General features: G+C 44.2%; 1 protein-coding gene across 1 annotated transcript in view; it reads right to left on the bottom strand.

The window, feature by feature from the left end:
* Nucleotides 1-298: 298 nt before the first annotated feature.
* The window catches only part of STK24 (serine/threonine kinase 24), a 67562-nt gene continuing 43159 nt past the window's right edge, over nucleotides 299-24701 (bottom strand). Inside the window, exons 6-11 of the mRNA XM_054162982.1 lie at nucleotides 24371-24556; nucleotides 23941-24086; nucleotides 20828-20951; nucleotides 19452-19520; nucleotides 4336-4472; nucleotides 299-355 (exon numbers count right to left, since the gene is read on the bottom strand). Of these exons, the coding sequence (XP_054018957.1) occupies nucleotides 319-355; nucleotides 4336-4472; nucleotides 19452-19520; nucleotides 20828-20951; nucleotides 23941-24086; nucleotides 24371-24556 (699 nt within the window). The 3' untranslated portion in view covers nucleotides 299-318. The remainder of the gene's footprint in view (nucleotides 356-4335; nucleotides 4473-19451; nucleotides 19521-20827; nucleotides 20952-23940; nucleotides 24087-24370; nucleotides 24557-24701) is intronic.

Here is a 24701-nt window from a genome sequence, read left to right as displayed (position 1 = left end):
CCAACAAACATACTCCATCTCCAGTGGAATTCTTAAAGCAAGATACCTGAGATTTCTCAATATCTCCAATTTCTCTATCACAAACCTAAATATACATTTCAGATTTTTAAAAAAGACACCTTCCTGGAATATGTGCATTATCACTAACAAAAAATTATAGCTTTAAGGAGCTGAAAAATGCTGTCTCCATCCAAGAGGCTTCATTTTCACTCCTGCACGTCTGGGAATGTCCTACCACGGCGGAGAGGCAGAAGCATGCCTTCCGAGCAGATGCCATGGGATCTCTGTTGTCTTACAATATAAGTCGGGAGCAACACGTCAGTAGGATGAAGTGCTTCCTCCAGCTAGTGAGTATCTGAAGAGGAGAAGAAATAGTTACTGTTGTGGCTTTCAGAAAGGTGATCTGCAACAGTGATGTAATGTTCCAGCCTTTTCTCTTGCAGAATTTTACCCACCACTGCTGTCACAAAGAAAGAGGCCACAGAGGTGCACAGCCTGTAAAGCACAGCCTGCTGGAACTGCCCTGCTTTTCTAAATGATAGCAGCAACCTCTGTTCAAGTGTCTCACTGGGAAATGTAAGAATTCCATATACTGGGGGCAACAAGCAGCGATTCCAGCTGCCCTACTTCCCAAGTTTACACCATAATCTTTCCTGAGTATTACTGGGGCAAGAAACCTGCACTTCTTGGCCTAAGCAGATTCTTAAACCATCCAAAGAAAGAAACACGCACTGAAATCATGTCAAGCCTTCCATGAACTTGATGAAACATTTGAGATCAAAACTGGAGGGGAAGGCAAATGGATTTACTCAAGTTACTGGTCAGCTCTTCCAACAGTCCCAGATAAGTAATTCAGATGAGCTGGAAAAATTCAGTTTCAAGCAGTTGTAAGGGGAATGGCAATCTCAATAGAAACACATTGTTGAAGAGCCATCTTCAATAGTTAGCTTTCAGATTGAGAGGACATTGTACGTGGAGACAATGAATGACTTAATGATGTAACAGAACACATTTCTTGTAGTACTCAAACAAGAAGGAAATACTTATTTTAGAAGTTCAGCATCCTCAAAAATAGCCCTACGAAGGTCTGGAATGGTTCAAACTTCTCTTTAGGGGAGGATACAGTATACTGTGGTACTGTGATCCTGCCATTAATTTCTTTCACTTACATTTTGAGAGGAGTGCTAGTCATGATCATGTACCAGCTGAGTGTCATCCCTGGAATAAGAGAAAATTCACCCAGAAGTGACCCATCAGCAAACATTCTCTGTGAGTTTTTCTTGCTCTCCTTCAAAGTAAATTAAGTGCCTGCCCCCACTGTTACAAGACATGATGACCCAGAAAATTGGCAGGGAAGCAGAACAGAAGGAAAACAAAAATGCTAAATCTGTAGATAAAGGGTATGAAATCTGTCTCCTAGGACAAAAATGATGACTGTTACAGTTGTGACAGGAACAATTAAGATCACCTCCAGTGCCCACAAAAGAAGTGCCCAGTGGAAAGGCTGTCTCACTGGGTCATTTTCAGCTTTGATTGCAGCCTCAGTAATTAAGTACCTCAGTAGGAAACGAGCAGCAAGCAAAATGTGGGCCCGCTGCTAGATGAGGTGGGTTACCTGGTGACAGAGGATACAGGGAAGGTGAAGTTACCAAATTCCACCTTTGCTTTAGTCTTTGCTGCTAAGACTGATCTTGAGGAATTCCAGTTCCTGGAGGTAAGAAAGAAAGCCTGGAGGAAGGAAGACTCCCTTAGTCAAGAAGGACTGGGTTAGAGATCATCTAGACAAACTGGTCGCCAACAAATCCATGGAATGCACCCACAAGTGCTGAAGGAGCTGGCTGAGGTTATCACTAAGCCATTCCCCATCATTTTTGAAAGGTCGTGGAGAAGAGGGAAGGTGCCTGAGGACTGGAGGAAAGCCAGTGTCACTCCAACCTTCAAAAAGGGCAAGAAGGAAGAATTGGGAAACTACAGGCCAGTCAGCCTCACCTCCATCCCTGGAAAGATGATGGAAAAGCCCATTCTGGAGGTCATCTCTAAGCATATGGAGGAAAAGCGGATTATCAGGAGGACCCAACATGGATTCATTTAGGGGAAATCATGCTTGACCAGTATGATCACCCTTCTATGATGGTGTGACCTGCTGGGTAGATGAGGGGAGAGCAGTGGATGTTGTCTACCTCAACTTTAGCAAGACTTCTGACACTGCATCCTGTAAAATCCTCATAGGTAAGCTTAGGAAGTGTGGGTTAGATGAATGGACAGTGAGGTGGATTGAGAACTGGCTGAAAGACAGAGCTCAGAGGGTGGTGATCAATGGTGCAGGGTCTGGCTCGAGGCCTGTGGCTAGCAGTGTTCCCCAGGGGTCAATACTGGGTCCAGTCTTGTTCAATGTATTCATCAGTGACTCTGCTGAAGGGAGAGAGTATTTGCTCAGCAAGTCTGCCAATGATACAGAACTGGGAGGAGTGACTGACACTCCAGAAGGCTGTGCTGCCATTCAGTGAGACCTGGACAGGCTGGAGAGTTGGCAGAGGGGAAACTCACAGAATTCAGCAAGGGCAAGAGTCTTGCATCATCCATCAGTACAGGTTAGGGCTGACCTGCTGGAAAGCAGCTTTGTGGAGAACGACCTGGGAGTGCTGGTGGACTGCAAGTTAGCCATGAGCCAGCAACATACACTCAGGGCCAAGGCGGCAAATGGTATCCTGGGGTGCATTAAGAAGAGTGTGGCCAGCAGGTCAAGGAACGTTCTCCTTCCACTCTACTCTGCCTTTCTGAGGCTGCACCTCAAGTATTGTGTCCATTTCTGGGCTTCCCAGTTCATGAGGGGCAAGAAACTACTGGAAAGAGTCCAGCAGAGGGCCATGATGATAATTAGGGAACTGGAGCATCCCTCACATAAGGAAAGGCTGAGAGCCTGAAGAAGAGAAGACTGAGAGGGGATCTTATCAATACATATAAATATCTAAAGGGTGGAGGTCATGAGGATGGGGCTGGGCTCATTTCAGTGCTGCCCAGCAACAGGACAAGGGGCAACAGGTACAAACTGGAGCATGGGAGGTTTCACTTGAACTTAGGGAGAAATGTCTTTATTTTGAGGGTGACAGAGCACTGGAACAGACTGCTGGAGAGGTGATGGACTAGGTCCAACCTAGTCTTATCCTGGAGAAGGTCCTTCTTCCAACCCCTAGCATTCTGTGATCAAAACTCACTGAGACTCCCAGTTCCAGGAATGCCGTATGCCTGGCTGATAAAAACTTTACACAGAAATATTTGACTGATAAAAAAGTGGGATCACTTTTGGAACACATAACAGAAATAAACTGAGATGGAAGCTCCAGGAACTCTTTCAAGCCTGCCAGGATCAAGAGAGGGAGAATAAAGGATTGATGTTTTAGTATCAGAGATGCTTAACAGCCCAGAAAGCAAGAAATACCATTGCTTCCAGCTTTCTGAGCACTGACTGAATGACAAAATGTCAGCTTGGCCATCCCCTGCTTTAACTACAGAGATGTGAATTCATAAACTTTACCAAGCTGTGGTTAGAGATACTGCAAGGAAGATACCAGCTCAGGGTCATCTTTTTCAAGACAGGATTCTAAGATTAATCATTGACACATTTTTTTTCTAGTACCAAGCCATCCCACCTGTATGGTGTAGATTCAGAATGGCTGAGGGCTCCATTCAAGGATGCACTTAAAATTTCTTCAAGCAGTAATTCTAAAATTTACAGTCCTGATCTGTTCTTGTGCAGCATTTAAAAGAACAGCCAATTGGGTATTGTTAAGAATCTATTCCTAACCTAGACAGTTAGAAGATCTCTTACAAGTGGGTCTTTTGAAGTAATAGAAAATGCTGGGTTTCGAGGTACAACCAAGAGGCTTTAATGTTCATTCATCTTTAATGAATGAACAATGAACCACTTACTAAGTGACTGCAAGAAACACTAACTGAACAGTCCATTTATCACAGTGGGTAAAGAAATTAAGAGTAGCACAAGGCACTGTCTGCAACATACACCCAAGACACTAAAGGAAGTGTGAATGTCCGTTACAGGAACTGCAAAGGGAAAAGGCTGCCCAGCCTCATCTGACACGCGATGCACGTGGCAACAGGATGAATGTACATACGGGGGGCTGTCACCTGAAGCCAGGCATTGGAACTGCTGACAGGATCTTTTTTTCTACTAAGCAAACACAACTGTACAAACTTTAAGCAAAGGTGGCATTTTCCTCTATTTCAAGTAGAAATTCTTTCAATTTAACCCTGGACAAATATTTGCAGAATCAGATCCGCACATCTCTGTAGGTCTTTGTGAAACAGCTTCATTACCTCTGAAGCCTCTGCACAAGGTGTGACACCATGTTATCTGCAATGCCTGGGCAAGCCTCTTCAGCTAAATAAATAGCCTTTCTCAGTTCTTCTATGGAATCTGTGTTCCCACCACACACTTCACTCTTCTCTTTCAGCTGAAAGAAAAGCAGGAAGAGATATATTAATGAGATATTCATACATACGTCTATAAACAGTATAATGCAGAAGCTGGGTAAGAAGTGCCCAACAGTGCTCACAATGTCAGGATTTGGCTTTCATTATACACCCACACATCCTGAAGACTTTTGATCCTGAATTTAGTCTTTGCAGTAGTTATCATAGTGTCATTCATCTTCACAAGTCTTCAGTCGCTCACATATCCTTTTTAGTGTGCCTGCATCCAAAAATTATGACAAAGTATCCCAAGAAAAATGCACTGTTTACCTACAGCTGTCCAGTTTCAAGATGTGCTGTTTAGACATACTTTAATATATATACTTGTACATGTATAGCTTTTATACACACACACACTCTGCAGGTGCACTTGTGAAAGCACAGTTAGAAAATGTTTTCTTCTTGACAGCTCTACCAACAGACTACCCTGAGCACTCTCTCACCTCCCCACTGAAGCAATGGATCCCATGATAAGGCATGAACTGAAGACTGAGAGGGAAGGTTTCAGTGTTTCACTTTTGTAGGAGCTAGCATAAGATGCTGAGTATGGCTGGTAAAATGCTTTCTCAGAACTCACTACAGAGCATTCAAAAATCTCAGCAGGGTCTGGCTTCTTTGGAAGAAAGCATTAGAATTAGAATGAATAGAATAAACCAGGTTGGAAGAGACCTTCGAGATCATCGTGTCCAACCTATCATCCAACACTACCCAATCAACTAAACCATACAACCAAGCATCCTGTCAAGCCTCGGCCTGAACACCCCCAGCGACGGCGACCCCACCACCTCCTCAGGCAGCCCATTCCAGTGGGCAATCACTCTCTCTGTGTAAAACTTCCTCCTAACCTCCAGCCTAAACCTCCCCTGACGCAGCCTGAGACTGTGCCCTCTTGTTCTGGTACTGGTTGCCTGGGAGAAGAGACCAACCTCCGCCTCACTACAACCTCCCTTCAGGTAGTTGTAGAGAGCAATAAGGTCACCCCTGAGTCTCCTCCTCTCCAGACTAAGCAACCCCAGCTCCCTCAATCTCTCCTCACAGGGCTTGTGCTCCAAACCCCTCACCAACATTGTTGCCCTTTTCTGGACACGCTCCAGCAAGTCAACATCCTTCCTAAACTGAGGGGCCCAGAACTGGACACAGTACTCAAGGTGCGGCCTAACCAGTACTGAGTACAGGGGCAGAATGACCTCCCTGCTTCTGCTGGCCACACTGTTCCTAATGCAGGCCAGGATACCATTGGCCCTCCTGGCTGCCTGGGCACACTGCAGGCTCATGTTCAGTCTACCATCAACCAACACCCCCAGGTCCCTTTCCACCTGACTACTCTCCAGCCACTCTGACCCCAGCCTGTAGCTCTGCATGGGGTTGTTGTGGCCAATGTGCAGAACCCGGCACTTGGATGTGTTCAATCTCATGCCGTTGGACTCTGCCCATCTGTCCAGCCTGTCGAGGTCCCTCTGCAGAGCCTCTCTACCCTCCAGCAGATCAACTCCTGCCCGTAAGAGTGAATGAAGGCATGGTCTTCTTTCAGGGTTTGGACTTTCCCAGCAGGCTGGATGTCTGTGTTTACAAGTTGTACTGATCACTGCAGCTGTGGTCAAGAGCTGCTTTGTGATGCTACAAATAAATGCTCTTAATAAAAATGGAATCAAAAGTTACTTGTCCAGGAACAAAAACCATCAAAAACAAAACCAACCAAACCAAACCAAACCAAAAATATCTCAAGTTGAATGCTGATGTGGCTTACAAATGCTTTTCGACCACAGCTGAGTTATTTATACAGAACTGAAGAACAGTGAAATACTTTTTCTTTTTACTTTTTTAATTTATTTCTCTATAAATTATTCAACAGAGTCATCTCTGAATGCTGGACCTATAGCCAGTCTGTCTCATGTGACTGGAGCACTGTAATTGATGGCTACAGGCTCTTCAGGACAGACAGGTGAGGGAGAAGGGGTGGAGGGGTGGCCCTGTACATCAGGGAGGCTCTAGATACCATGGAACTAGAGATTAAGGATGATCAGGTTGAGTGCCTGTGGGTGAGAACTAGAGGGAAGGCCAACAAGGCTGACATCCTGGTTGGAGTCTGTTATAGACCACCCAACCAGGATGAAGAGGTTGCTGAATTATTTTATAGAGGCTAGGTAAGGCTGTCTCAAGATCACCAGACCTTGTTCTTAGGGATGATTTTAACCTGCCTGATACCTGCTGGGAACTCAACACAGCAGAGTGGAGGCAGTCTAGAAGGTTCTTAGAATGTATGGAGAATAGCTTCTTATCCCAGGTGCTGCGTGAGCCTACCAGGTGTGGTCGTTTGAGGCTGTGCCTTTAAGAACAAACACTGCTGGAACACACTGGCTAATGTTTTTGGTACTAGAACCAAAACATTCTGATATTCTAAACGAATTTCATTGGTTGATAAACAAAAATTCAGCTTTAGATTGTGAAGCGGTTGGAAAATTTTTTCCTCAGTTCAGTTGGGTTTGGGAGTTGGGGGAGTTTGGTGTTTCAGCCTGTTCTCCCTGCCTGCTTCTTCTGCGAACTGCTGGACTTGGCCTTCAGATAAGCAAACACTAATCCTGCATGGGCTTTTGAAGCTTGCTAACAACTCTTTCCCTTAGTAACTTGCCTTTCTCTCTCTCTAACCCCTTTTTGGGGAAAAAGGGAGGTAAGGGGGGGAGAGAGGGGGTTCCAAAGAGGGGATCCCTCCCTGAGGGAGGGATTTTTGTTGTGTTATTTGTCTTTGCTGTGTATTTCTGTGTATATATTGTAAATACCTGTATATATTGTGTTATATATAACCTGCTTTCCATATATGCTTGTAAATATATAGCTTTTGCTCTTCGACTGAGTTAGCTGTGGTTTCTTACTCTGTGGAGGAGGGAGAGCTAAGCCCTCTCTCAACCTACCACATTTATTGGCTGCCCAACTCGGGGCTTGCTGACAAATTAGTTTGATTTATTGCTTGCTTAAGTCGAACGAGCAAACATGAAGGTGTTTTGGCTTTTTGAGCGTCTGTTCTTCTCGGTCTTTGGTGTATTGATCTACAAGTATTGCCTGGGTATGATTATCGATAAGATAGGTAAATATATAATGCAAAAATTATATTTGTGGTTTAAGTACAAGATTCGGCTTCTGTATGATCAGTGCCTGGAATTCTTTTATGTTAAAAAGTACAGGAATGTTACATCTAGCACACTCCCTATTGAGATAAAAGAGTTTAAGATTCCGCTCGGTGAAAGGGTAATTTTAAGTGATGGCTGGGATCCAAAGCTGATTTTCTTGATGTGTGTAGTCCTGCTGCTGGTGATAAGTAATGTGTATTTGCTAGTGACACTGTACCGGGAGAGAAAAGTTTATAAGGCATGTTTTGTTATTAGACGGAGGACAAAGAGACGAAAACGCCACCCTAGCTCTGTTTCAGGAACATCCAGTGAGGATGATAATGGAGAATCTGTGTCAGTTAAAGATAAAGCTAAAAAGTCAATCGGCAAGGCAGCTCTGAATAGCAATGGTGATGATTCTGGCAAGCAGCCAGGGGCTACAGTAGCCCCAAACATGGCGGCTCCTGTGTCCCAGGCAGCCACCATTAACGAGGCAAAGTCATTTCCTCCTTCTTCCATGGCAGGAGCGGAAGCGTCCTCCAAAGCAGCTAATCTGTCTCAAAGCTTATCAGCTTCTGATAATAAGGCAGCTGGAAACCCAAACACAGCTCCAGTAAAGCAAGTAGCAGTTTTAACAACAAGGAAGGGTAAGACTAAAGCTGATTCAGGAGCTGACGGGGATGCACAGCAAGGTTCTTCTGCTGGGGAGGAAGAGAAAATCTGTCTTAAAAATATAGCTGAGTTATTGAGATCATCAGAGGATCGAGATGCATCTCTTGGTAGGACAGCAGCTAGTGGTGGTGCCTCTCAGCTTAAAGGGATCCTTGAGAGGTTGTTGGGACCACAAGTTGAGGAACAGGAGGCAGAGGAGCAAGAACAAGATGACATAACCGACTGCTCTTCACCCCGGGAGGAGCTTAGAAATGTGAGAAAAGACTATCTCAGAGCAGATAAGGAGCCAGTTCTCGCTTGGCTTGGTAGATGTTATGATACAGGTGCTCCCGCTCTAATGGTTGGAGACAAGTCAGCAGCCCAGCTAGGAACTCTCTCGAAGGATAATGGAATAGATAGACATCTAGGCAAGGCTCTCGGTAAGGTTAATCTGTGGATACGCCTTCTAATGGCGGTTCTCATGAGATACCCTTCCCGAGATGATCTTCCATGGAATCCTAAGCCCTGGACTACCATAGATGAGGGAATCAAGCGTCTGAGAGAATTTGCTGTTAGAGAGGTACTCTATGGTGAACATGAATCTCTGAATCCTGATGATGTTCCTGTAGGAAATGGTCTTGCTAAAAAGCTCATCAAGCTTGCTCCTTCTAATTATGCAAACATTCTGGCAAGCAGAATTGTAGCAAGAAATTATGGTGGAGCTCCTCTTACGGTTGGCCAATTCACTGATCAATTGAGACAATTGGATGATAGCATGACACGTGTTTCTTTGGTTTCAGCCATTGAAACTCTGTCTGGAAAACTGGAGAATTGCATGAAAGAGCTGAAGGATGAATTTAAAAACACCATCTCCCAATTGGCACAAAGAGATGATTCCAATTCTTCCTCCAGGTGGGTACAGGTTTCATCTGTGAGGAATAGACATCCTCCAAGGAGGTCATTCCAAAACAGATCAAACCAAAACAGACCACCAAGGCAGTCACGTAGGACTATTTGGATTACCCTGCGTGATCAGTTTGGTGAGAACATGAACAGGTGGGATGGTCAACCAACTTCTAATCTTTTCAGGAGACTGAGAGAACTGCAAAGTGGCAGAACCCGAGGTAGCAATACCAGAAGGGTAGCTGTTACTTCTACAGTTCCCCAGGACAACTCTAGTAGCTCCAACAGTGGCTCCAGTTCTAACACTGCACAGTGTGCTCGTTGCACCTGTGGACATGTTCCCCATAACTAGGGGTGCCCTGCCTCCCGCCAGGGGGAGGAGAGGGGTAATACAGATAACAGAATCTATTGGGATGTGTACATCCAGTGGCCTGGCACTTCACACTTTCAGAAGTACAGGGCCTTGGTTGACACAGGAGCTCAGTGCACCATATTGCCATCAAATTATCAGGGATCAGAGTCCATAACTATTCTGGGAGTCACTGGTGGATCTCAAGAGTTAAGTAAAGTGGAGGTTAATATAAGCTTAACTGGTAAACAATGGAAAAAGCATACAGTTGTGACCGGACCTGATGCACCTTGTATTTTGGGAATTGATTTTCTGACAGAAGGGCGTTTCAAAGACCCTAAAGGTTACAAATGGGCTTTTGGAGTAGCTTCTGTAGAAATTGATGGACAAAAACTGAAGCTGTCTGCTAGACCTGAGCTTTCTGATGAATCTGCAGTTGTGGGACAACACAAGATTCAGGACATTAAGTTGCCGGTTGCTTCTCGGACTGTGCATCACAGACAATACAGAACCAACCGTGACTCTTTGTTGCCCATTCAGAATCTGATTCGTCAGTTGGAGAGTCAAAAAGTCATCAGCAAAACTCATTCACCTTTCAACAGTCCAGTGTGGCCTGTGCGAAAGCCGAATGGAGACTGGCGTCTGACAGTGGACTACCGAGCCCTGAATGAAGTAACTCCGCCTATGAGTGCAGCAGTACCAGACATGATGGAACTCCAGTATGAGCTGGAATCCAAAGAGGCCAAATGGTATGCTACCATAGACATTGCTAATGCCTTCTTCTCTATTCCCATAGCAGAGGAATGCAGGCCTCAGTTTGCTTTCACCTGGAGAGGAATCCAGTACACTTTCAACAGACTGCCAATGGGCTGGATCCACAGCTCCAGCATCTGTCATGCAGTAATCCATGATGCTTTGGAGGAAGGTGGTGCTCCAGAACACATCCAGTTCATCGATGATATCATCGTCTGGGGTAAAACTGCTGAGGAAGTCTTCGAGAAAAGTAACAAAATCATGGACATTCTCCTGAATGCAGGTTTTGCCATCAAGAGAGACAAAGTGAAAGGTCCTACCACAGAGATCCAGTTTCTGGGAGTGCAGTGGCAGGATGGACGCCGACACATTCCAGTGGATGTGGTAAATAGAGTCTCTACCATGGCAAATCCCACGAACAAGCAAGAAACTCTACGTTTCTTGGGGATAGTGGGATTTTGGAGACTACACATTCCTGGATACAGTCAGATTGTGAAACCTCTGTATGATGTGACTCGAAAGAGGAACAGTTTCCACTGGGGACCTGAACAACAAGCAGCCTTTGACCAGATAAAGCAAGAAGTAGTCCAAGCAGTGGGTCTGGGACCTGTGCGAGATGGTCCAGACATTAAGAACATTTTGTACACGGCTGCAGGTGACAATGGTCCAACCTGGTGCTTGTGGCAAAAAGCTCCAGGTGAGACACGTGGACGACCTCTTGGTTTCTGGAGTCGAGGTTACAGAGGTTCAGAGGCTAATTACACTCCAACAGAGAAAGAGATTCTAGCTGCCTATGAAGGAGTGAAAGCAGCTTCTGAAGTAATTGGAACTGAGTCACAACTTCTCTTAGCTCCCAGATTGCCAGTTTTGAATTGGATGTTCAAAGGCAAAGGTTCCACACCACATCATGCCACAGATTCCACCTGGTCTAAGTGGATGGCCCTGATAACACAGAGAGCTCGAATGGGAAATCTTGAAAGACCTGGTCTGGTGGAGGTGATCTCAAGTTGGCCTGAAGATACCAACTGTGCTAAACCTCCAGAGGAGAGAGTAACTCGTGCTGAGGAAGCTCCTCCTTACAATGACCTTTCTGATGATGAAAAGAAATATGCCTTGTTCACAGACGGTTCCTGTTGTCTCGTCGGGAACAAGCGAAGGTGGAAGTCTGCCGTGTGGAGTCCAACACGCCGAGTTGCAGAGGCGAAGGATGGAGAAGGAGAATCCAGTCAGTTTGCAGAGGTAAAAGCTGTCCAGCTAGCTCTCGACGTGGCTGAACGTGAGAGATGGCCAAAGCTTTATCTCTACACCGACTCATGGATGGTAGCCAATGCTCTATGGGGTTGGCTAAAGAACTGGAAAGAGAATGGCTGGCAGAGGAAAGGAAAACCCATCTGGGCAGCTGAACTGTGGCAAGACATTGCTGATCGAATCGAGAGAATTCCAGTGAAAGTGAGACACATTGATGCTCACATTCCCAAGAGCAAAGCTACTGAGGAACAGCAGCACAACCATCAGGCAGATCTAGCTGCAAGAGTTTCTCAAGTAGACAAGGACTCTGATCTTGATCTCGACTGGAAACACCGAGGTGAGATATTCTTAGCTCGGTGGGCTCACGATTCGTCAGGACATCAAGGCAGAGATGCAACATACCAATGGGCTCGTGACAGATCCATAGACATTTCCATGGATGCCATCACACAAGTCATCCATGACTGTGACATTTGTGCTGCTATTAAGCAGGCAAAGAGAATTAAGCCCTTGTGGTATGGTGACAGATGGTCCAAGTACAGGTATGGTGAAGCTTGGCAGATTGACTACATCACTCTACCACGTTCTCGTTCTGGTAAGCAATACGTGCTTACTATGGTAGAGGCAAACACTGGATGGCTGGAAACTTACGCAGTCCCACATGCAACTGCACGCAACACCATTCTCGGTCTGGAGAGACAGATCCTGTGGAGACACGGAACTCCAGAGAGGATTGAGTCAGTCATGCTCAGGAACTCACTTCAAGAACAACCTTGTAAAGAGCTGGGCAAAAGAGCACGGTATTGAGTGGATTTTCCATATTCCTTACTATGCACCAGCTGCAGGGAAGATTGAACGCTACAACGGTTTGTTGAAGACCACTCTCAAAGCCATGGGAGGTGGATCTTTGAAAAACTGGGAGAAACATTTAGCACAAGCAACCTGGCTGGTGAACAGTAGAGGTTCAGTGAACCGAGCTGGACCTGCACATTCTGATCTGCTACAGAAAGTAGAAGGTGATAGAGTTCCTGTTGTTAGGGAAAAGAATCTGTTAGGTAAAACTGTTTGGGTATTTTCGCCCTCAGGAGAGGCTAAACCTGTCCGAGGGGTGGTTTCAGCAGAAGGTCCGGGTCACACTTATTGGGTAATGCAAGAGAATGGTGAAATTCAGTGTATTCCACAAAGAGATTTAACTTTAGCTGAGAGAGTTTAATTTCAGAATGTTGTACAGCTACAGCGCGTCCAAAGGAAAGAGTCCCTGAGGAATCTACGGTGCACGAACCCTGAGAACCCTGAGAGCCCTGAGTCAACTGAGAGTCCCTGAGTCCCTGTTTCCCTTTTTCTTCGCTTCGTCTGCGGAGAGACAAACTGTTTTCCATTTTCTTGATTTTGGATTTTCTTGGACTTCTGAAACATCTACATCTGAGTATAGCCGGAATGGACGATGAACTTAACTTACGAACTGTAAATATTGTTCTGGATTGGATGGACAGTACGAACAGCCAATGAAATTGTTTAGAAAGGGGTGGACTGTGGTCGTTTGAGGCTGTGCCTTTAAGAACAAACACTGCTGGAACACACTGGCTAATGTTTTTGGTACTAGAACCAAAACATTCTGATATTCTAAACGAATTTCATTGGTTGATAAACAAAAATTCAGCTTTAGATTGTGAAGCGGTTGGAAAATTTTTTTCCTCAGTTCAGTTCGGTTTGGGAGTTGGGGGAGTTTGGTGTTTCAGCCTGTTCTCCCTGCCTGCTTCTTCTGCGAACTGCTGGACTTGGCCTTCAGATAAGCAAACACTAATCCTGCATGGGCTTTTGAAGCTTGCTAACAACTCTTTCCCTTAGTAACTTGCCTTTCTCTCTCTCTAACCCCTTTTTGGGGAAAAAGGGAGGTAAGGGGGGGAGAGAGGGGGTTCCAAAGAGGGGATCCCTCCCTGAGGGAGGGATTTTTGTTGTGTTATTTGTCTTTGCTGTGTATTTCTGTGTATATATTGTAAATACCTGTATATATTGTGTTATATATAACCTGCTTTCCATATATGCTTGTAAATATATAGCTTTTGCTCTTCGACTGAGTTAGCTGTGGTTTCTTACTCTGTGGAGGAGGGAGAGCTAAGCCCTCTCTCAACCTACCACACCAGGGGTAAGGCTTCGCTTGGTCTTCTCTTTACAAACAGAAAAGGGCTGGTGGGAGATGTGTTGGTTGGAGGCTGTCTGGGGTCCAGTGACCATGAGATAATTGAGTTTTCAATATGCAGTCAAGCTAAGAGGGGCAGCAACAGAGCCTCCACTCTGGACTTCCAGGGGGGGGACTTCAGGTTACTCAAGGAACTAACTCAGAAGGTACCTTGGGAAACAGCCCTTAAAAACAAAGGGCTCCAGGAGGGCTGCACCTACTTCAAGAAAGAACTCTTGAAGGCACAGGAACAGGCTGTGCCAATGTGCTGGAGGATGAGCCGCCGGGGCAGACGGCCAGCCTGGATGGGCAAGGAACTTCTGAGTGTATTAAGGGAAAAAAAGAGGGTGTATCATCTTTGGAAGGAAGGAGAGGCAACCCATGAAATATTTAAGGATGTTGCTAGGTCATGTAGGAAAAAAATTAGAGAGGCAAAATCCCATTTAGAGCTTAGACTGGCCTCTGCTGTGAAGGACAACAAAAAAATCCTTCTATAAATATATTAATGGCAAGAGGAGAGGCAAGGACAACCTCCACTCCTTGGTGGACACAGAGGAGAACATATTAACAAAAGATGAGGAAAGGCAGAGGTACTTAACACCTTCTTTGCCTCAGTTTTTGATAGCAGGATAGGTTGTCTTCTGGACAACTGGCCTCCTGAGCTGGCAGATGGAGGCAGGGAGCAGTATAGTTCCCCTGTGATCCAGAAGGAAGCAGTTAGAGACCTCCTTAGCCACTTGGATCCCCTCAAGTCCATGGGACCGGATGGGATCCATCCTAGGGTGCTGAGAGAGCTGGCAGATGAGCTGGCCAAGCCACTCTCCATCATTTTTCAACAGTCCTGGCTCAATGGAGAGGTCCCAGATGACTGCAAGCTGGCCAACATGATGCCCATCCACAAGAAGGGCCAGAAGGAAGAACAGGAGAATTACAGACCTGTCAGCCTGACCTCAATGCTAGGCAGTATTATGGAACAGGTCATCTTGAGTGCAATCACACAGCACTTACAGGATGGCCAAGAGATCAGGCCAGCCAGCATGGGTTTAGGAAGGGCAGGTCCTGCCTGACCAACCTGATCTCCTTCTATGATCAGGTGACTGCCTGGTGGATGTGGGGCAGGCTGTGGATGTAGTCTACCTGGACTTCAGCAAGGCCTTTGACACCATCCCCCACAGCAAACTCCTGGCCAAGCTGTCAGCTCATGGCTTGGACAGCAGCACTCTGCTGGGTTAGGAACTGGCTGGAGGGCCGAGCCCAGAGAGTGGTGGTGAATGGTGCCACATCCAGCTGGCAGCCAGTTACTAGTGGTGTCCCCCAGGGATCAGTGCTGGGCCCCATCCTGTTCCATATCTTTATCAATGATATGGATGAGGGGATTGAGTCCATCAACAGTAAATTTGCAGATGACCCCAAGCTGGGGGCAGGAGTTGATCTGTTAGAGGGTAGGAGAGCTCTGCAGAGGGACCATGACAGGCTGGACAGATGGGCAGAGTCCAAAGGCATGAGATTTAACACACCTAATTGCCAGGTTCTACACATTGGCCACAACAACCCCATGCAGTGCTACAGGCTGGGGTCAGAGTGGCTGGAAATTGGTCAAGCAGAGAGGGACCTGGGGGTACTGGTTGATAGTAGGCTGAACATGAGCCAGCAGTGTGCCCAGGTGGCCAAGAAGGCCAGTGGCATCCTGGCCTGTATCAGGAACAGCGTGGCCAGCAGGAGCAGGGAAGTCATTCTGTCCCTGCACTCAGCACTGGTTAGGCCATACCTCGAGTCCTGTGTCCAGGTCTGGGCCCCTCAGTTTAGGAAAGATGTTGAGTTGCTGGAATGTGTCCAGAGAAGGGCAACAAAGCTGGTGAGAGGTTTGGAGCACAAGCCCTATGAGAAGAGGCTGAGGGAGCTGGGGTTGCTTAGCCTGGAGAAGAGGAGGCTCAGGGGAGACCTTATTGCTCTCTACAACTACCAGAAGGGAGGCTGTAGCCAGGTGGGGCTTGGTTCTCTTCTCAGCACCCCTGCCCCCATCCCATCCTGCCCCCCCCACCTAGGTGGGGTTTGGTATCTTATCTCTCTTCAACCAGCACCAGAACAAGAGGACACAGTCTCAAGCTACACCAGGGAGGTTTAGGCTGGATGTTAGGAAGAAGTTCTTCACAGAAAGAGTGATTTGCCATTGGAATGGGCTGCCCAGGAGGTGGTGGAGTCAGCATCACTGGAGGTGTTTAGGAAGAGACTGGATTGGCTGCTTGGTGCCATGGTTTACTTGATTAGATAGTGTTGGATGATAGGTTGGACTCCATGATCTCAAAGGTCTCTTCCAACCTGGTTATTTCTGTTCTATTCTATTCTGTTCTACTGCCAGTAATGAAGAAAACTTAGCCTGAACAAATGTTAAGTTTGTGCCATTTTCTGAGCACGTTAACACTATCAAGTGGAATAAACATGATCCCTAGAAGGCAGCCTAAAGCAGAGTTAACAGATCAAGACAATTTTGAGTTCAGTGTAGTACAAGGCATTCCAAAGGGATCAAAGTGGTAGTGAAGTTCTGAGACATCCAAGCACTAAAGCAGCCTTTCAGAATTTTCTGAAGTGGACTTTCAACAAGTGCCAGGAACTACAGGAGTTGCTTTCAGCATTGATGAAAGATTCTTCTTTAAAAAGGAAGAAATTTGTAAGGAAAACAAACAAACCAACCAACCAAAAACCACATTGGGAAACAAATGGAAAAAACCAAACACATTGTTACAGTTCCTCATTTAGTGGTGGCTTTTAGGTAAATTAGAGCACCCTCCTGAGAGTAACTCAGCTCTCAGCAAAAGAAAATTGAGAGTGCTCTCTGTGTGTACAACAGCTGAGGTACAACCACAGCAGTAGGAAAGCTTCTGTACTCTTTGGCTGCTGCTTGTGTTCTCTTTTCACTGTATCTAGGATGCTCAAGAGCAAGATCCTATACACAAAGCACAGGTAAGAGGAAGACGCAAATGCTTTTTTTACCAGTAATAACTAACCCTTTCTTAGTCTAAACTGGCAAGTCACGGCTTGAGGACAAAGATGACACAAGCAAACAACAATGGGAACAAAGACACCTCTGGATCTCCTGCCTTTAAAAAAGGAACCCAGAATGAGTCACTGCACACAGTACTCAGCTAGTGTCCTTCCACATCAGGGTGGTAGCTGGTAATGATCATTCTGTTCATTTTCAGGGTGGTGTTTTGTTTTCTGCTGTTTGGAGGGTTTGTCTGAGGTTAGGCATTTTGTTGGTCTGTTTTCTTAAATTGTTTTGCTGAACTGCACCAAGATTCAGATTACTGCCAGCAACACAGAGTGGCAGCTCTTTAGCTAAGGCTCCTAAACTGTATTGGAGCTCAACTGGAAAAGAAGGATGCAGAACAGAAACTTCCCGGGTGAGATTACATAAAAACAGCAGCTGTGTTTTTTACACCTGTCTTCTGTGCCATAAGTTTTGAAGCCTCCATGATGACCACAATCTGATTGACCAGTTTTGTTCTTTTTGGATGAGTTCCATGGATTAACTCACTAATTTAGCTATCAATAATTTCTGATGCTGCAGATGTCAGCAGCTAGAATAGAATAGAATAGGCCAGACCAGGTAGGAAGAGACCTTCAAGATCATTGCATCCAACCTATCATCCAACACCACCTAATCAACTAAACCATGCAACCAAGCACCCTATCAAGTCTTCTCCTGAACACCTCCAATGATGGTGATTCCACCACCTCCCTGGGCAGCCCATTCCAGTGGGCAATCACTCTCTCTGTGTAGAACTTCCTCCTAACCTCCACCCTAAACCTCCCCTGATGCAGCCTGAGACTGTGTCCTCTTGTTCTGGTGCTGGTTGCCTGGGAGAAGAGACCAAACTCTGCCTGTCTACAACCTCCGCCTGTCTACAACCTCCCTTAAGGTAGTTGTAGAGAGCAATAAGGTCACCCCTGAGTCTCCTCTTCTCCAGGCTAAGCAACCCCACCTCCCTCAGTCTCTCCTCATAGGGCTTGTGTTCTAAACCCTTCACCAACTTTGTTGCCCTTCTCTGGACACGTTCCAGCAACTCAACATCTTTCCTAAACTGAGGGGCCCAGAACTGGACACAGGACTCAAGGTGTGGCCTAACCAGTGCAGTGTACAGAGGCAGAATGACCTCCCTGCTCCTGCTGGCCACACTGTTCCTGATGCAGGCTAGGATGCCATTGGCCCTCCTGGCTGCCTGGGCACACTGCAGGCTGAATGAATGGAACACTGAAAATATAAGTCTTCCTCTGGACAGCAGAGACAATAGCCATGCTCACAAGAAAAAAGATGGTTTGCATTGAGACTCTGGGAAAGTTATGGCTATCTGCTAGAAGTTGCGTGGAAGAGTCTAACCCATAAACCCAAAAGTAGATATTAGACCAAGCAGCTTTTTCATAGCATGAAGATACAACACAGAAGTGCGTGAGGAATAAATTTTCTGTATCCTCTACGCACTACTGACATGAAAGTAAATGGCAGTTTTAATAGGGACTGCAGTAAAATCACACACAAGTGGAAATTAAAAGAATTGCCTCGAAGATGAAAATGAGAAGCAAGAAAAGCAATGAATGATACAGCAACTGGTTTGCAATACCATGGGAAACCCAAAGCAGAAGTATCTAGAAGACAGATAATAAAGGGCATGGTGGAGAGAAAACTAAAAATAAAGAAAGGGCAAAAATAGAGGATGGAAAGTGAAAGACAATGGATGGATGGAGGACCTATATCATGCATGGTGTTGGGAGAAGGAAGACCTAAAGGAGATGCAGAGCAACCAGAAAACTCTTTGGGAGACAGAAGGATAGGGAAATGAAAGAAAGTGGGTAATACATAAAGAACTGCAATGGAAAGTACAAAGAAATAAAAATAAGAAAATCCCTGTTTCAAGTTTTTATCCACGTTACAGATGAGAATGACAGGCTGACTTAATACTGGAGTCTGACTGACCAAAACAGAGATTGTCTCCTCTAAGTAAGTTTGATTTCTTTTCTGCACTCAGTACTTGCAGCATGCAAAATCTGATGATAATCCTCTGAATCAGGCTTTCATTTATTAGAACAAAATTAAGACAACATCCTCTGAATAGAAAAAAAATCTCTAAATTAATTTCTCTAACAGTAACCATGACTGAAATAATTATTTAAATAAATCTTCGTATCAGAGCTAGGGTGAGAGGGGAGGTTTTGTTTCTTGGAGTTCTATCAACTTTTTCAAATAATCACATCTTCATAAATATCTAGCTTCCCCTTCATGTGATTTTTAATTTGTTTTTAAGTAGTTGAAAAAAACATATATATATATATATATATATATATATATATATATATAAAAAAGGAGAATTCAGAATGGGAACAAAATACAGTTTTCAACACTGGAATTCAAAAAAGTTAAGTTCTTGCTGATCTATTCCACAGCCATACCATGGAACACTGATGATCTTGAGATTTGTTACAGATAAAATAACAAAGGATAAAGCTCTGTCAAAAAATGGAATACTGCAATCTAAACATTTACATACCTTTGTGGTTTTCATGTTCATTGCTTTAGGCAAGCATGGTTGATGTTCCTACCATGCGTATTAAAGTACTGTTAGAAGCAAAATGAAGATCTCAAAAGCAGATATGCACAAAATCAAAGGGCACAGATCCAAAGGGGTTGTAGAAATCTCTAGGTGCAATTCATCATAGTTTTTTCTGTTTTCAGAGACATAAATCCTGGAATCATTTAAGTTTAAAAGCAATAACTTACCTCTACAAATAAAGGGGATATAACTGTAGACAGACATTGTGATACAGGCCTCTTTGGGATATCCTTTTCCTTTAAAGAAAAGAAAAATTCCAACCAATTTTATTTCTGAAAAATACATCTTCATTATATTCTGTTTCTAACCAAAGAAAAAAATTGTTCCAACATGCTACACATTAATGAAAATCTGTTTCTATGTTGTCACAAGTTTAACTCCCACCAGCAATTAAACACCACACAGCTATGCGCTCCCTCTTTGCCCTTCCCAGCGGCATCAGGTGGAGAACTGGAAAAAGGAAACTTTGTGGGTTGAGATAATGACAGTTTAATAACTAAGATAATACTTTTAAAAGCAGAACAATAATCTATACCTTTACAAATAATAAATAAATAGTGGTTATGATGATGATGAAAATAATATAACAAAAGGAGGAAAAAAATGAAACTCAAGAAAGACAACCGATGCACAGTGCAATTGCTCACTGCCTGCTGACCACTGCTCAGCCTGTTCCCAAGCAGTGATCAGCCCCACCCCAGCCAACTCCCCACATGACATCCTATAATTTTGAACATCCTTTTGGCCAGGTCAGGTCAGCTGTCCTGGATGTGTTTCCCACCCCCAGCTTCTTGTGCACCCACTTGCTGGGAGAGCTTGGCAAACTGGAAAACCCTTAACTTCGGATTTTAGCAACAACTGAAACATCAGTGTGTTATCAGCATTGTTCACATACTAAATCCAAAACACAGCACAGTGCCAGCTGCTAGGAAGAAAATTAACTCTATTCCAGCTGAAATCAGGACATACGTATATAAAGAAATGTTAAGTGTTCTACAACAGATTGTTCCAAAGCACTGTGGAAAACAGAGGCTGGGTTAAAATTTGAGCCTGTAGCAGGTTAAATACATGCAAGCTCAAAATTAAAACCAACCAACAAAATAACAACAAAATCCACCCCACTGCCCCCAGTTCTACTAAGCATCTGCTAAACCCCAGGCATGCTGACATTTACTAGGTCACTACCACATGATACAGTATTTCACTTGTATTTCTGCAGTTCATCTACCTTTTTACTGTAGTGCTTTATTTACAGAAAGAAGATTTTTAAAATAAAATAGTGCCAGATCTTCCTCCCCTGGTAATGTTTCAGAAACTACAGAAATATTTTGTTACAAATGTCATGAACTACAGAAAAAGGACATAGTTACAGAATACCCAGGCTTAAAGGCTTGCTCAAGCCTTCTTGTGAAAGGCAACTGTAGAATATACATTTTTAGCAGAAGTTCTGAAAGTTTTACCATCTAAAGATATAAAAATTACCCCACTAAATTATTATAGCAAGAATTCTCTCCTTGTGCAATACAATCAATATTCTGAGCACCTCTTTTCTTTGAAGCTCCAAAGGCTGGGCTGCTCCATTCTCTAGATTCTTGGGGTCTTTTTCTCTTATCGTAAAGATCCACTCTCCCGAATCACTCCCACCTGAAGCCTGGCCATCTGGTTCACTTAAAGGGAGGAGAGGAAAAAGAGAAGTTCTATTACCTAACCTTATTGCCCATGTTCATCCAATATATGTGCTAAACTAGAAACAAGACCAAAATCAAGATTCTGGTGTGCAAGCCAGTAAGTATAACCACAAGTATGAAAAGTAAATATCATTTATCTTCTGGGGAAGTTCAAAAACTAAACCCAAGATACTTCACCGCACATTAACTTCAAAAAGAAAGAGAGGCATTACAGACTGAAAACATTTTCTCAAGTCACAGAAACAAGCAACTTGAAGTGTTTTAGTGCTATCTGAAAACTGGCTTTAAGCAGAGTACCTCAAATCATTAGAGAAAGTGGAAAAAAATAGAAGACTTAAGAGCTAAGACACTAGCTTAGAATACTTCTGAGGAAGACAATTTATGCCCAGCCTGTTAGAAAGGCAAATTTGCCTCTTCAAAAAAAAAAAAAAAGAATTGGTGAAAAACATACAGATACAGCTTGGCTTTAACAAACTACATCACTATAAAACAATCTGCTGCTTCTTTTTTTTAATGGGTAGCATAGTAGGGTTTTTTATAAGTCCTGCTAAGTTCAAAGAACAAAAATATGCTGACCCTAATCAGTCACTACATTACAGGTCTTCTCTCACTACCATAAATACCACTCTCTAACTTCATTTCTTTCTGATCTGTGAGTTAAGAGTGATTTGCAGGAAAGTCCTCAATTAAACCCACCAATCTAGTGGCCTTTGTACCAAAGGCACTTAGCAGAGCCTATCGAGTCAGCAGTGTAAGAAAATTCTCAAGGATTTCTGTTTAAAGTCACATGGAATTCACATCTGTCACTGAAAGAGGCAGCTACACATTAGCAGCTGGGAATGCTCAAGTAGGAATTAGGCCTTTTCCCTCCAAAAAAGGGGATGGAATGTCCAACTGAAGTGTATCTGCACCAGTGCATGCAGCACGGGCAATAAACAGGAGATGCGGGAAGCTGCAGTACAGCAGGAAAACTGATCTAGTTGCCATCATGGAAACGTGGTGGGATGATGCATACAACTGAAATACTCTGTTGGATGGCTGCAAGCTCTCCAGAAAGGATAGGTGGTAGGGTAGCTCTGTATGTTAGGGAGTGTTTTGTTTGTCTTGAGCATAATGACAGCGATGAAAGGGTTGAGTGTTTATGGGTAAGAATCAGGAGGAAGGCCCACAGGACAGATATCACAGCAACACTCTGTTACTGACCACCCACCCAGGATGAAGAGGCACACAAAAGAGTCTACAAGCAGCTGGGGGAAGTCTCACAATCACTAACCCTTATTCTTGTGAGGGACTTCGACTTATCAAATGTCTGCTGGAACACAACACAGCAGAGAATAAACAATCTAGGAGGTTCCCAGAATGAGTGGAAGCTAACTTCTTGACACAACTAGCTGGTAAGTGAGCCAACCAGGGAAGGCTTACTGCTAGACCTGTTGTTCATGAACAAGAATTGTGGGTAATGTGATGGTTGGAGGCCATTTGGGCATGGTGATGATCATAAAATAACAGAGTTTTCAATTCTTGGCGAAGTAAGGAAAGGGGTCAGTAAAACTGCCACCTTGGACTACCAGAAGGCAGGCTTTGGTCAGTTTAGGAGACTAATTGACAGAGTCCCTTGGGAGGCATTCCTGAAGGGCAAAGGACTCCATAAAAATCTGGACATTGTTCAGGACAAAAATCTTAAAGGTGCAGGAGCAAGCAATTTTGGTGTGACTTAAGACAAGCCAATGCAGAAGAAAGCTGGCATGGCTAAACAAGGCTATGGCTGGAACTCAGGAAGAAAAGTCCATGGCCCGTGGAAGAAGGAGCAGGCCACTCACCTTTTGTAGGGTTATACAAGCAGAATATGAGAAAGGCCAAAACCCAGCTAGAACTTAATCTGGCTACTGTGCAAAAAGCAATAAAAAATGTTTCTAGAAGCATATGAAAAGCAAAATGAGGACTAAGGATAATCTCCATCTTTTGTTGAACACAGGGGGAAACACAGTGACACTGGTTGATAGCTGACTAAATATTATCCAGCAATGTGCCCAGGTGGCCAAGATCAACAGCATTCTGGTTTGTGTCAGAAATAGTGTGGCCAGCAGAACTAGGGAAGTGATATGTCACCCTGCACTTGGCACTAGCGAGGCCACAGCTCCAACACTGTGTTCAATTTTGGGTTCCTCACTACAAAAGCACATTGAGGTCCTGCAGCATGTCCAGAGAAGTGCAAAGAAGCTATTGAAGGGTCTAGAGAAAACATCTTAAGAGGAGCAGCTGAGGGAACTTGGTTCTTTGAGCCTGGAGAAACAGAGACTCAGGGGAGACCTTATGGCTCTCTACAACTACCTGAAAGAAGGTTTTAGTAAGGTGGGGTTCAGTGTGTTCTCCAAAGTCACATATGACAGGACAAAAGGAAACTGACCCAAGTTCTGCCAGGGGAGGTTTAGGTTGGATATTAGGAAAAACTTCTCCACTCAAAGGATTGTAAAACACTGGAACAGGATGCCCTGAGAAGTCATGAAGTTGTTAACCCCGGAGGAATTTAAATGACATGCAGACATGGTGTTTAAGGGCATGGTTTAGTGCTGACCTAGCAGTGTTTGGTTAATGGTTGGATTTGATCTTAAAGGTTTCTTTCAGCCAAAATGATTCCATGATTCTATAATGGGCTCTAGTAAATTGGTCCCACATAAAAATATTCCTCGATTTGTGAAGTTGATCTTCCAGCAAGCCACATCAACTCACCCTTTTATTAATCTAATAAAAAGACTGCTGTGGAAGCAGAAGAGGAGAAAGCAGCCTCAGACATAACATTACATTATCTCACAAGCATCCCTTTGCAGGTCTGACAGCAAGCTTTCATTAGTTTACCAAGGCTGCTAAGCTGAAAAGCTGTAAATAACCGAAGGCTCACCTATGTGCTACAAATAGCTACTCAGCACCTATAGCTACAAAGGGTATTTTACAGACTCAGCAAACTTACGTATCTGAATCATCAGAACTGGAGTCATCATGGCTTTGTTCAGCCTTCCATCTCTTGTGTCTATCAATAAGGTCAGTCAGGTAGGAAGTTTTCTTTGAGTTTCGTAAAATAAATTTGTGTTTTAAGAGCTCTTTCGCAGTAGGCCTCTTCAAAAAAATAAATGAAAAAAATACTGGTTTAGAAACTGTTCAGTGACTCACTGCAAAAAGGTTAAGAAATTCAGACTTCAGACTTGATACAAATATATACAGCATCTAAAAAAATTTAAAAAAAAAGAAAAAGAGGAAAAAAAAACCCACAACCACCAAACCCAAAAAACTCAGCATGCTGGTAGTGAATACACTGCCCCGGATCAGAAGAGTTGAACTGCACTCATTCATGTACCCCGGTCGAGTTCTCTACTATACAATGACAAACAGATGAAACTCACAAAGCTTGGGTCCTTGTTTAGGCAGGCCTCAACAAATTCTTTGAGGGATTTACTGAAATTTCCTTCCAGTGTTGGTGGATTGTTCTTTGGAATGAGGAACAAGACCTTCATTGGATGTAATTCTGAATGAGGTGGCTCTCCTTTTGCAAGTTCTATGGCTGTTATGCCTAATGACCAGATATCTGCCTGTAAGAAACAGTGCTTTTAAGATGAGGTTGGAGAAAGAGAAATAACAGTATTGCTTGTTGTCATGGTCTAACCTCAGCTGACAACTAAGCACCATGCAGCCACTCACTCCTCCCCACCCTTCCCCAGCAGGAATTAGAAGAGT

Source organism: Dryobates pubescens, chromosome 7 (assembly GCF_014839835.1).
Source record: "Dryobates pubescens isolate bDryPub1 chromosome 7, bDryPub1.pri, whole genome shotgun sequence".
In the NCBI taxonomy this organism is placed as follows: domain Eukaryota; kingdom Metazoa; phylum Chordata; class Aves; order Piciformes; family Picidae; genus Dryobates; species Dryobates pubescens.
Note: the sequence above shows the minus strand (reverse complement) of the source record. Positions and strands in the feature narration are given on the sequence as shown.